A 13,741-nucleotide genomic window follows, 5' to 3' on the forward strand; every position below is an offset into this window, starting at 1 on the left:
GAGACCATCCTGGCTAACACGGTGAAACCCCGTCTCTACTAAAAATACAAAAAAAAAAAAAAAAAAAACTAGCCGGGCGTGGCGGCGGCGCCTGTAGTCCCAGCTATTCGGAGGCTGAGGCGGGAGAATGGCGGGAACCCGGGAGGCGGAGCTTGCAGTGAGCTGAGATCGCACCACTACACTCCAGCCTGGGCCACAGAGCGAGACTCCGTCTCAAAAAAAAAAAACAAAACAAAAAAGAATTATGTGTTTCTCCATGGAATACTATGCAGCCATAAAAAAGGATGAGTTCATGTCCTTTGTAGGGACATGGATGAAGCTGGAAACCATCATTCTGAGCAAACTATCACAAGGACAGAAAACCAAACACTGCATGTTCTCACTCATAGGTGGGAATTGAACAATGAGAACACTTGGACACAGGGTGGGGAACATCACACACCAGGGCCTGTCATGGGGTGGGGGGCGGGGGGAGGGATAGCATTAGGATATATACCTAATCTAAATGACGAGTTAATGGGTGCAGCACACCAACATGGCACATGTATACCTATGTAACAAACCTGCACGTTGTGCATATGTACCCTAGAACTTAAAGTATAATAATAAAAAAGAATTATGCGTTTCTGTCAGTACCATCATAACACTACTTACCTTGTTCTTTCTCAAAGAGTCTCTCTTTAAATCATGTGCTGAAAATGTTTGGCTCAGGAAATTGAAACACTCAGTCCCTGGTTCTTGTTATATTCGTTCCAGCTGTCTGTCCCACATGGCTTCCAGAACAAGGAGGCTGTTAGCTCCCCAACACCATCCATCACCCTTAGCCAGGTGCCCGACCTCCAGCCTGGGTCCCAGCTGTTTACTGAGATACACCTGGCCAAGATAGAGAAAATGTTTGAGGAGGACATCAACTCGACTGGAGGTAAGGCCTCTCTGTAGGCTTGGTTTTTGTGTGAGTTCTGCAACAGGGCAGGACCCAGTACCTGGGGTGTGTAGAGGGTTCAGACATGATAAGCATTTTGTTTTTGTTTTTGAGATAGGATATTGCTCTGTCGCCCAGGCTGGAGTGCAGTGGTGTGATCACCACAGCAGCCTCGACCTCTCATGCTTAAGTGATCCTTCCGTCTCAGCCCCCAGAGTAGCTGGGACTACAGGCACATGCCACCACTCGTGGCTAATTAAATTTTTTTTTTTTTTTAGAAACAAGGGCTTGCTATTAGGTTGGTGAAAAGTAATTGCAGTTTTGCTATTAAAAGTAATGGCAGAAATTGCAATTGCTTTTGCACCAACCTAATATGTGGTCCAGGCTCGTCTGGGACTACTGGGCTCAAGTGATCCTCCTACCTTGGCCCCCGGAGTAGCTGAAACTACAGGCATATGCCACCATGTCTGGCTAATTAAAAAAATAATAATTGTAGAGACAAGGTCTTGCTACATTGCCCAGGCTGATCTCAAACTCCTGGACTCAAGCAGTGCCTCCTGCCTCGGCCTCCCAAAGTGCTGGGATTACAGGTGTGAACCATCATGCCCAGCCCTGTTCAGCATCTTTGCATCTAGTTTCTCCTGTAAAACTTCCAAGCATTATGTAGGTATTGCAAGCATATTGGAGGCTATTTGGGATCTAGAAAATTTTAAAAAATATCCCTAGTCCAAATACCCAAATGTAACCACTGTTAGCATTGTGGTGTATGTATTTTCTTCCAGTTTCATATGTATGGTTTATTATCTATTGCTGTGTGACAGTACCAAAATCTTAGTGGCTTAAACCAATGCACGTTTATCACTTACAGTTCTGTTGGGGCAGGAGTCTGGGCATGGCTTAGCTGGCTTCTCTGTTCAGGCTCTCATAAGGCTGCAATCAAGTTGTTGGCTGGGGCCTGGTACGATGGCTCACGCCTCTAATCCCAGCACTTTGAGAGGCCAAGGTGGGCAGATCACTTAAGGTCAGGAGTTGAAGAGCAGCCTGGCCAACATGGTGAAACCCCGTCTCTACTAAAAATACAAAAATTAGCTGGGCATGGTGGCACGGGCCTCTAATTCCAGCTACTTGGGAGGCTGAGGCAAGAGAATTGCTTGAATCTGGGAAGCGGAGGTTACAGTGAGCCAAGATCACGCCACTATACTCCAGTCTAGACCACAGAGTGAGACTCCGTCTAAAAAAAAAAAAAAAAGTTATCGGCTGGGGCTGTGGAATCATCTCAGGCTTGACTGGGGAAGGACCCACTTCTAAACTCACTCAGGTTGTTGGCAGAATTCAATTCCTTGCCGCTGTATGACTGAGGGCTTCTGTTTCTTCCTGACTGTTGGCAGGAGGCTACCTTCAGCTTCTAGAGGCTGCCTACAGTTCCTGGCCATGCAGGATTCACCAGCAGAGCTGCTTGCAAGGCTCAAGCCAACAACAGGGAGAAAAACTCCAGCAAGATGGGTGTTGCAATTTTTTTTTTTTTTTTTTTTGAGATGGTGTTTCGTTCTTGTTGCCCAAGCTGGAGTGCAATGGCACGATCTTGGCTCACCGCAACCTCTGCCTCTGGTTCAAGCGATTCTCCTGCCTCAGCCTCCCAAGTAGCTGGGATTACTGGTATGTGCCACCACGCCCAGCTATGTTTTGTATTTTTGGTAGAGACAGGGTTTCTCCATGTTGGTCAGGCTGGTGTCGAACTCCCGACCTCAGGTGATCGGCCCGCCTCGGCCTCCCAAAGTGCTAGGATTATAGGCGTGAGCCGCCGCACCCAGCCGGGTGTTGTAATCTTATATAACAAATCATGTAATCACATGCACATAGTCCTGCACACCCCGTCACCTGTGCCATATTCTGTTGGTTAGAAACAAGTCACAGGTCCCATCACACTCCAGGGGAGGGGATCAAAGGAGAGATTGAGCACCAGGAGGCACACAGTATGGGGGCTGCTTAAGTCTCTCTACCACAGATGGCTATGCGTGTTTTCATATGTCTTTAATCATACTATATGTGTAATTTCAGACTATTTTTCACTTAATGCTAATATCCTAAGGAATTTTCCATATTGCTACATAATCTTCCAAGTAATCATTACTAATGGAGGCAGTTGTTTCACTGGCTAAGCCATTCCCCTATTTTCAGACATGTAGGTTTTATTGAGTTTAATGTTGTAAAGATATCCTTTGTGCATCAAGCCTTTTCTCTGTTTAGAGCTTGATTTTTCCCCTGAGATAATACTCCTGTAAGTCAAATAATAGGAATACTTAAAGGCATCTTTCTTTATATCCACTAGACCATGCCAGGGTCCTATTTACCTGCCCTGTGAATTTTTTTTTTAGATTTACAACCACACTGTGATGTGGGCAGGAAAAGATAAGAAATCTCCAGTTTGGTCGGGCGCGGTGGCTCAAGCCTGTAATCCCAGCACTTTGGGAGGCCGAGACGGGTGGATCACGAGGTCAGGAGATCAAGACCATCCTGGCTAACATGGTGAAACCCCGTCTCTACTAAAAATACAAAAAACTAGCCGGGCGACCTGGCGGGCGCCTGTAGTCCCAGCTACTAGGGAGGCTGAGGCAGGAGAATGGCGTGAACCCGGGAGGCGGAGCTTGCAGTGAGCTGAGATCCGGCCACTGCACTCCAGCCTGGGCGACAGAGCGAGACTCCGTCTCAAAAAAAAAAAAAAAAAAAAAAAAGAAATCTCCAGTTTACAAATAAGTAAAGTGAGACCTAGGAGGGACAATTTGTGTCTGGTCTGAAGATAGGGGGGTTCCTGGGCGGTGGTCTTCAATGTCATTGTTTGCAGCCAGGAATTGCCACTACTGTATCTGGGAGGACCCCGTTGGTACTGACTTTGGCCATCGTTTTTATTGTGTTTGTGTTTGTTTTGAATAGGTAATATATCCACACAGTTCAATATACCCAAACGGTTCAAAATCCAAAAGGTACTTTTTTCATGGTACCTTTTAGATACACAGAGAAAATGTCTTTCTTCCCCACCACCCATGTGCCCAAGAATATCCCTTTAAGTGATTACTGTTTTCTGTTTCCTGTGATCTTTATTTTTAATTTTTTAGGGACAGTGTCTCACTTGGTTGCCCAGGCTGGAGTGGAGTGGCGTGATCATAACTCACTGCAGCCTTGAACTCCTTGGCTCAAGTGACCCTCCTGCCTCAGACTCTGGAGTAACTGGGATTAGAGGCATGTGCCACAATGCCTGGGTAATTTAAAAAAACTTTTTGGTAGAGATGGGGTCTTGCTATGTTGCCCAGGCTGGTCTTAAACTCCTGGCTTCAAGCAATCCTTCTGCCTCTGCCTCCCAAAGTGTTGTGATTACAAGCGTGAGCCACTGCACCCAGCCTCCTGTGACCTTTAGAAATACAGAAGTACCTTTAGTCACTTCTCTCTGCTTTTTTTTTTTTTTTCCCTGAAATGGAGTCTCACTCTGTCACCAAGGCTAGAGTACAGTGGCACGATCTCGGCTCACCGCAGCCTCTACCTCCCAGGTTCAAGTGATTCTCCTGTCTCAGCCTCCTGAGTAGCTGGGACTACAGGCACACACCACTGGCTAATTTTTGTATTTTCAGTAGAGACAGGGTTTCACCATGTTGGTCAGGCTGGTCTTGAACTCCTGACCTCAAGTGATCCACCTGTCTCGGCCTCCCAGAGTGCTGGGATTACAGGTGTGAGCCATCGCCCAGCCCTCTCTACTTCTTTTAAATGTTAGTGGCCAGTCCTCAGTTTCCTCCCTTTTTTATATGAAGTGGCAGCCTACTGTCCACACTGTTCTACTCTTTGCTTTTTATTTTTTTAAATTTTTATTCTTTTAAATTTCTTTTAGAGATAGGCTTTTGTTCTGCGGCCCAGGCTGGAGTGTAGTGGTGTGATGATAGTTCACTGAAGCCTCGACCTCCTGGGCTCAAGCAATCCTCCTGACTCAGCCTCCAGAGTAAGCTAGGACTACAAGTGCATGCTACCATATCCAGCTACTTTTTTCATTTTTATTTTTTGTAGAGATGGTGTCTTGCTATGCTGTATTCCTTGCTTTTTTAAAAAATTAATTTTAACAAGTTTTACCTCTTGCTTTTTACTGAATGTATCTTGCAGTTATTTTCATATCAATGTAAAAAACCCTTTCTCATTTTAAAAAAACTACTGTGACTTTAAATGGGAGAAAGGAAAATTCACCTTTTGTTGATGTAGGATAAAGGAAAATAGGATAATTTTTCTCTTTCAAAAGTCTTTTAAGGAGGTGGATTATGAGTACGGGCTCCATACCGTGTCTTAGGCACCCCAACTGTCAGTGCGTGCCTTGGAGGGAAGAGGGGACACGCCAGTGTCCTTCTTCCTGTTCTGTAAGTTCCCTTTTCCTAGCTTCAGTCCAGGTTGAATCCAGATCTTTGAGGGAAGTCAGTGGTTCTTAAAGAGGAAGGAGTGCCTTTCAGTCTCCCCAAAAGGTTTTGAAAGCACACAAAGGCAGTTTGACTCCCAGCTGTGTCTGGAAGGAGGCTGCAGGGCTCATGGCCTGCCCCCTGACATCTGTCTTCTACCTGGAAGGACCATTAAGTGCTTAAGCACGTCAGCTGTAACTCCAGATAAGCAAGATGGGTCCCTCTTTTAGCAAGGCATGATTTCTTCAGGCTTTCCATTTATTCCTTGATCCAGCAACAAAGATAATAATAATTACTGTTGTATCATTGTGCTGGGTGTTTTATAAGGAGCATAGAATGGGGTTAAGAGCATGAGTTCTGGAGCCAGATTGCTGGGGTTAGTATCTGGTGCTACCACTTACTACCTGTGTAACCTTGGGCAAGCGACCACACCTCTCTGTGACACATTTACTTCCTTATGTAGCTAGTCCGTGTGCATAAGACACAGAGAACAATGCCTGGCATGAAGTGCCATTGCCAGCATATCTCAGTGCAGTGCCCACAGAAACCCTCAGGGGACCAGTGTTTGTTGAAGCCAGGACCCAGCCCTGGGGAAACAGGCTCATCTCTGCTATCCCAGAGCTCTCAGGCTGGAGTGGGAGATAGAAGACAGACAGACAAGAGTGAAAGCGAGCTGGGCGCGGTGGCTCACGCCTGTAATCCCAGCACTTTGGGATCCCAGCAAGCTGAGGTGGGTGGATCGAGAGGTCAGGGGTTCGAGACCAGCCTGGCCAACATGGTGAAACCCTGTCTCTACTAAAAATACATAAATTAGCTGGGCATGGTGGCGGATGCCCATAGTTCTTACTTGGGAGGCTGAGGCAGGAGAATCACTTGAACCCAGGAGGTGGAGGTTGTAGTAAGCCAAGATTGTGCCACCGCATTCCAGCCTGGGCAACAGAGCGAGACTCTGTCTCAAAAACAAAAACAAGGCCGGGCGCAGTGGCTCATGCTTGTAATCCCAGCACTTTGGGAGGCCAAGGTGGGTGGATCGTCTGTGGTCAGGAGTTCGAGACCAGCCTGGCCAACATGGCGAAACCCCATCTCTACTAAAAATACAAAAATTATCTGGGTGTGGTGGTGCACACCTGGATAGGCCTCCCTACTCGGCAGGCCGAGGCAGGGAGAATTGCTTGAACCCAGGAGGCGGAGGTTGCAGTGAGTCGGGATCATGCCATTGCACTCCAGCCTGGGCAACAAGAGTAAAACTCCATCTCAAAAAACAAAACAAAACAAAACCGCTAAAAACAAAAACAAAACACAAAACAGTGAAAGTGAGTGTGTCAGCTGATAAAGAATGTCAGCAAGAACCATGGAGCTGGGCAATGGTGGGGGTGGCCTCCTTAGATAGACTCTAGGAAGGCTTCCCTATGGAAGAAGTCCCCTGAACTCTGAGGATGTTGGCCAGGATGGTCTCAATTTCTTGACCTCGTGATCCGCCTGCCTCGGCCTCCCAAAGTGCTGGGATTACAGGTGTGAGCCACTGTGCCCAACCCAGAAGCACTTTTTAAAGACCGTGATTATTAAAAAAAAAAAAGTTGTAGACAGGGGTTATTGACCCATTAGCAGACAGATCCCCTTATAGACCCAGCACGTGGAGAATTTTCTATCCTTGCCTGCTCCTCCTTTCTTCTCCCCATCTTTTCCTTCAGCCAAAGTTTATATTTTGATAATTACTTTTAAAAGATACAGTTTGGCCAGGCGTGGTGGGCTCACGCCTGTAATCCCAGCACTTTGGGAGGCCGAAGAGGGTGGATCACTTGAGGTCAGGAGTTTGAGAGCAGCCTGGCCAGCATGGTGAAACCTCATCTCTACTAAAAATACAAAAATTAGCCAGAAATCGCTTGAACCCAGGAGGCGGAGGTTGCAATGAGCTGAGATTGTACCACTGCACTCCAACCTGGGCAACAGAGCGAGACTCTGTCAAAAAAAAAAAAAAAAAAAAAAAAAAGATGCAGTTCACCTCTCTCCTAGATGTCTGAATTTATTAATGTCTATTTGTTGCCATTATATACTTTTGCTCTGCTGCTTTTCTTCATTTTTATTTAATTTATTTATTTATTGAGACTGGGTCTCACTATGTTATCCAGGCCGGAGTGCAGTGGTGAAATCTCTGCTCACTGCAACCTCCACCTCCCAGGCTCAGGCAATCCTCCCAGCTCAACCTCCCTAGTAGTTGGGACTACAGGCATGTGCCACCATGCCTGGCTAATTTTTGTATTTTTTGTGAAGATGGGGTTTCACCATGTTGCCCAGTCTGGTCTCAAACTCCTGGGCTCAAGCCTTCTGCCCACCTCAGCCTCCCAAAGTATTGGGATTATAGGTGTGAACCCTTGCATCCGGCCTTTATTTTATTTATTTTTTAGAGACAGGGGTCTGTCTCCATCACCTAGGCTGGAGTACAGTGGCGAGATCATGGCCAACTTCAGCCTCTGCCTCCTGGGTTCAAGCCATCCTCCCACCTCAGTCTCCCGACCAGCTGGGACTACAGGCTCACGCCACTACACCTGGCTAATTAAAAACATTTTTTTGTAGATTGTGTCTCCTTATGTTTCCCAGCCTGGTCTCAAACTCCTGATCTCAAGTGATCCTTGTACCTCAGCCTCTCAAAGCACTGGGATTATAGACATGAACCACTGTGTCTGGCCTTGCTTCTACTTTTCTTTTCTTTCCTTTTTCTTTTTTTGAGACAGTCTCACTCCGTCGCTTAGGCTGGAGTGCAGTGGCGCAATCTCGGCTCACTGCAACCTCTGCCTCCTGTGTTCAAGTGATTCTTGTGCCTCAGCCTCCCAAGTAGCTGGGATTACAGGCACATGCCACCAAGCCTGGCTAATTTTTTTGTTTTTTAAAATATTTAAATATTTATTTATTTATTTTGTTTCCTTTTTTTTTTTTGAGACAGAATCTGGCTGTCTTGTCCAGGCTGGAGTGCATTGGTGCGATCTTGGCTCACTGCAACCTCTGCCTCCTGGATTCAAGTGATTCTCCTGCCTCAGCCTCCCAAGTAGCTGGGATTACAGGCGTGTGCCACCATGCCTGGCTAATTTTTTTTTTTTTGTATTTTTTAGTAGAGACAGGGTTTTGCCATGTTGGCCAGGCTGGTCTTGAACTCCTAGCCTCAGGTATCTTCCCACCTCTGCCTCCCAAAGTGCTGGGATTACAGGCATGAGCCACCGTGCCCGGCCTGGTTCTCCTTTTCTTTGCAGAGTTATCTTTGTCTCAATCCTTCATCTTTGTTAATTGTATGGAAATGGGAATTGATCTTTTTTAGTGCCTCCTTTCCCTGCACTGCTGTGGGACCAGCACAGTGCTCCCATATGGCGCGTATTCAGCCAGGATTTGTGGGGTGGTTGAATGTTGAGCAGATAAGATGCAAAAGATAACCATATGAGGACAGAAGCTTCTGGAATTGGCCTAGGCTGGGGTGGCTGGGGTGGCTGGGGTGGATGCTGAGATGTGAGGAAGGGAGACAGGTCCAAGAGAGGGGCTGGATTTGAGTTTTGAGGGGCTGGAGGAGGCAGCCTTCTAAGGGCCCTGTATCTGGCTGGAGCCATCTCCCTTCTGTGCCCCCTGCAGTGGACCAGCTGAGGACAGTAGGGGTTGCAGCACCAAGACTGCCTTGAACCAAGCGCACCTGGTAAACATGGTGTTTTTTTTTTTTGGAGACAGAGTTTTCGCTCTTGTTGCCCAAGCTGGAGTGCAGTGGCGCGATCCTAGCTCACTGCAACCTCCGCCTCCCGAGTTAAAGGGATTCTCCTGCCTCAGCCTCCCAAGTAGCTGGGATTACAGGCACCCACCACCATGCCCAGCCAATTTATTTTTGTATTTTTAGTAGAGACAGGTTTTCACCATATTGGTCAGGCTGGTCTTGAACTCCTGACCTCAAGTGATCCACCCACCTCAGTCTCCCAAAGTGCTGGAATTACAAGCGTGAGCCACCGTGCCTGGCTGTAAATGTGGTCTTCAGTGTGTGCCTCTCAGCACCAAGACACTCGAGAACTCTGTGGCAGTGATGGGCCGAGGGCCTTGTGAGGAAGGGGATGATGCTCTCTCTTCTCTCTTTGAAGCCCTGGGCATGGACGCCTTCATCAAGGCCATGAAGAAGGTTCTAAGCAGTGTGTCGAATGAGATGCTAAAGGAGCTGTTTTTGAAGGTGGACTCAGACTGTGAAGGCTTTGTCACCTGGGTGAGAAGGGTGCCCCTGCTTCCTCAGGTGCTGGAGGGAGGCTGGAGGGTCCAGTCCTTGACCAGTTGGTGGGCTGAAGATGGGAGGCCATCATGATGTGGGAAAGCCTCCCTGTGGATTCCGGCCCCAGCCAGGGGACTTGCCCGGTGGAGAGGTCCCTCCTAAGCCCTGTGTGAGCTGAGTTCCTGGCAGCTCATTCCCCAGGGACAAATGTCATTGGCCCCTATGTGAGACCTACTGAGTTGCAGCGGTGACCCTACCTGCCATGCGGCTGTGCTGCCCACCAGCCTCCCATTTGGCTTGAGGGATTCAAGCTGGTACCACGACCATCTCATGACCCTTCACTGTCACTCAGGAAGAGGCCAACTTGTGGCTGTTATATCCAAAAATGGCAGGCTTTTACAGCAGCGTAATAATAATGCTTTCATGTTTTTCTGGTTCCAAACGTCCGACAATGGGAATATATAGCTTTTTAAGCATACAGAAAAGTACCAAGGATAGTCTGACAAATTGATGTAGCAAAGATGACAATGATAACTAGCATTTACACCAAGCACTGTGCTAAGCTCCCTATGTATTATTTTACTGAAACCTCATAGGAGCTGTTACTTACCTCTTTTTTGGCCAGGCGCAGTGGCTCATACCTGTAATCCTAGCACTTTGGGAGGCCGAGGTGGGTGGATTGCTTGAGCTCAGGAGTTCATGACCAGCCTGGGTAACATGGTAAAACCCTGTCTCTACAAAAAATACCAAAAATTAGCCGGGTGTCATGGTGCACGCCTATAGTCCCAGCTACTTGGGGAGCTGAGCTGGGAGGATTGTTTGAGCCTGGGAGGTTGAGGCTGCAGTAAGCTGAGATTGCGCCACTGTACTCCAGCCTGGGTGACAAAGTGAGACCATGTCTCAGGAAAAAAAAAAAAAAAAACTTACCTCCATTTGACAGATTGGGAAACTGAGGTATGGGCAAGTTAAGAGTTTGCCCAAGGCTTCAGACTCATCAGCAGTGGAGCCAGTGTTCAAACCAGGGAGCGTGCCTTGAGAGTCCTTGTGTTAATTGCCATCTCATCGCTCTCCTCAGTGTAGGTATACATTATAGGTTTTATTCTTAATTTTCTTGTTTTTATTTCTCTCTCTCTCTCTTTTTTTTTTTTTTTTTGGAGATAGAATCTTGCTCTGTCGCCCAGGCTGGAGTGCAATGGCACGACCTTGGCTTACTGCAACTTCTGCCTCCCGGGTTCAAGCGATTCTCCTGTCTCGGCCTCCCAAGTAGTTGGGATTACAGGCGCCCACCACCATGTCCGGCTAATTTTTGTATTTTTAGTAGAGACAGGGTTTCACCATGTTGGTCAAGCTGGTCTCGAACTCCTGACCTCAGGTAATCCACCCTCCTTGGCCTCCCAAAGTGTTGGGATTACCAGTGTGAGCCACCACACTTGGCTGTTTTTATTTCTCTTAATGTTCTGTAATAAACATTTCCTTTAGAACTAATGAGGCCAACTAAAAGAAAAAGAATAAAAAGTAATTTAACCCCCTCACATTCCCGGCATTCTCAGGGCTTTACCCAGTTGTCCTTCTCTACAACCCTCCATTTCTCGTTATAGCTTCATATGGTGACTGCTTTGGGCCTTGGCCATGTTTTCCAGCAGCTGGGCAGCTGAATGGAGTCTGGAGTTGCGCCAGTGGCCCTGGTTGTGGGTGCTCCCTGCTGTTAACTTGATGTTTGAGCATGAGCATCGCATATCCTTACAGGGGCCTGAGTCTTATTACCCATAGGGGAGAGTGAATTAAGAGCTCCCAGAGCAATGGCAGTTGTGGAAGTGATCTGAGGATGCACTTAGCGCTTCAGGACGGCCAGGGAGGTGCTACAGCGCTCTTTCCATGAATGCTGCCAGTAGGCTCTTCCCATACTCAGGATTCAAGAACAGGTCTGCTGTCCAGGCGTGGTGGCTCACACCTTTAATCCCAGAACTTTGGCAGAGCACTTGAGCCCAGGAGTTCAAGACCAGCCTGGGCAACATGGCGAAACCCTGTCTCTACAAAAAATACAATAATTACCTGGGAATTGTGGCATGCATCTGTGGTCCCAGCTACTCAGGAGGCTGAGGTGGGAGGATCACTTGAGCCTGGGAGATTGAGGCTGCAGTAAGCTGTGATCACACCATTGCACTCCAGCCTGGGTGACAGAGCAAGACCCTGTCCCAAAAGAGAGAGAGAGAGAAAAAAAAAAGGCCAGGTGTGGTGGCTCATGCTTATAATCCCAGCACTTTGGGAGGCTGAGCAGTGAACTGTGATCACACCACTGCACTCCAGCCTGAGTGACAAACTAACAGAGAAAGAGCAGGTCTGTTGCTTGGCCACCTGCCTTGGCCAGTACTTAGGAAGCAGCCACCAGAAGGCTCCCCGTTGGAAGGGCCTGGGAGAGATGAGGTGGCGGGGGAGACCCTGAGAATCAGGCTTGGGTTGTTGAAACTGAAAGCCGAGACCATTTTGCCAACACCCTGCCTCCCTTGTGCTTTCTTTCTGAGGCAGCAAAAGTATGTGGATTACATGATGCGTGAGTTCCAGGGAAAAGAGGACATGCAAAAGAGCCAGTACCGCCTGCACCTCCACCTTCCCATGAGGGTCGTCCCCCTGTAAGGAGCCTCTTCCTGGGCCTTGGTGGGTGGGGTTACTGGACAAGTGCTGGTGCCAGCCTGCAGCAAGCCCCTCCCTCAATCTATGACCTCGCTGGTGCTGACCAGGGGTTGGCATCAGCCTGCTGCCTGATGTCCTTTGGCTCATTTCAACCTCACAGCCCTGTAAGTGTTAGGACTCAGGTAGGTGATTTGTCCACATTTTATAGATGAGGCCACTGAGGTCTGGAGAGGTCAAATGGCTGGCCCCAGGCTAATAGGTAGAAAGTGGCGGGGCTGCTGTGTTTGGCCCTCTTAGCCCCCATTCTCCAGTATACAGCATTGCTTCTCCTGCTTCCTGTGCTGGTCAGTGCGGAGTGGGTCTGGCAGTTTCATCACAGGGGCACCGGTGGCACAGTTGGCCAGCACAGGCAGGAATAGGAGTTTCTTCCCAGGCGACAGGGAGGGAATTGCTCCTCAAACCCCCAGTCAGGCCCTGGAGGCCTCAGTGTGGCTGGCCGCGGGAGCAGGTCCCTCTGTTACTCCTGGAGCTGGTGGCACTGCCCTGCCTTGGCTTCTGCCTGACCCCCCTGCTTACTCCTCCTCCTCATGGCTCCTCCACCTGCTGTGCCCACTGCACCCTGGCTTTGCAGGGGAGGAAAACTGTCTTTTCCCTCTACCCATCTGAGGTTCATTGGCAGGGACCTCTGTAAGAGAAGATAGAGTCACAAGGATGAGCATACAAGTTTTTTTTTTTTTTTTCTTGAGACGGAGTCTTGCTCTGTCGCCCAGGCTGGAGTGCAGTGGCCGGATCTCAGCTCACTGCAAGCTCCGCCTCCCGGGTTCACGCCATTCTCCTGCCTCAGCCTCCCGAGTAGCTGGGACTACAGGCGCCCGCCACCTCGCCCGGCTAGTTTTTTGTATTTTTTTAGTAGAGACGGGGTTTCACCATGTTAGCCAGGATGGTCTCGATCTCCTGACCTCGTGATCCGCCCGCCTCGGCCTCCCAAAGTGCTGGGATTACAGGCTTGAGCCACCGCGCCCGGCCCACAAGTTTATTTAATGTAAGTTTTATATGACATGGGAAACTCCATAGGAAATGAAGACCCTAAGAAACAGATAACCTGAGGGTTTTCATGCTAGGTTCAATGGAGGGTGGAAAGCTGTGAAAAAATAAGATAGGACAGAGGGGCCATGAGCCAAGGGTAATACATGGTGGAAACAGCAAGGCAGTTAGTTCAGATTCTTGTCCCTGTCCCTGTGTCTTCGGGCACCCCTCACATGAGTCTTATGACCGGCTTCAGGGGAAGGTCAAATGGTCCTTCCTGAACATACTGCTTCTCAAATTCCTTCAGTTTAACAGACTCAGTATGCTGCGTTGACCTATTTAGGGGTAGCATGTCTCAAACCCCCTCAACCTCTTCTGTCTGTGCCAGGGCTCAATCTGCCCCATGGTGTGTTCCTCCTCCTGGACTCCCTAAGCACGAGGAGCACTGTGGGGGCTCTGACCTGCTGGGCCCAGGCCGCCCAGGTCACTGGCTCCCTTCCTGCAGTC

General features: G+C 48.6%; 1 protein-coding gene across 5 annotated transcripts in view; it reads left to right on the forward strand.

The window, feature by feature from the left end:
• Positions 1-13,741, forward strand: part of EFCAB8 (EF-hand calcium binding domain 8) — a 61,098-nt gene that overhangs the window by 4,403 nt on the left and 42,954 nt on the right. For all 5 annotated transcript variants that reach the window (XR_004052816.1, XM_030915549.1, XM_030915551.1 and 2 more), the window contains exons 2-4: positions 757-922; positions 9,456-9,574; positions 12,104-12,207. Coding sequence is in view for 4 of the 5 variants with exons in the window: in XM_030915549.1 (XP_030771409.1) it covers positions 757-922; positions 9,456-9,574; positions 12,104-12,207 (389 nt within the window). In the remaining variant the exon portion in view is untranslated. The remainder of the gene's footprint in view (positions 1-756; positions 923-9,455; positions 9,575-12,103; positions 12,208-13,741) is intronic.

Source organism: Rhinopithecus roxellana, chromosome 13, assembly GCF_007565055.1.
Source record: "Rhinopithecus roxellana isolate Shanxi Qingling chromosome 13, ASM756505v1, whole genome shotgun sequence".
Classification (NCBI taxonomy): Eukaryota; Metazoa; Chordata; class Mammalia; order Primates; family Cercopithecidae; genus Rhinopithecus; species Rhinopithecus roxellana.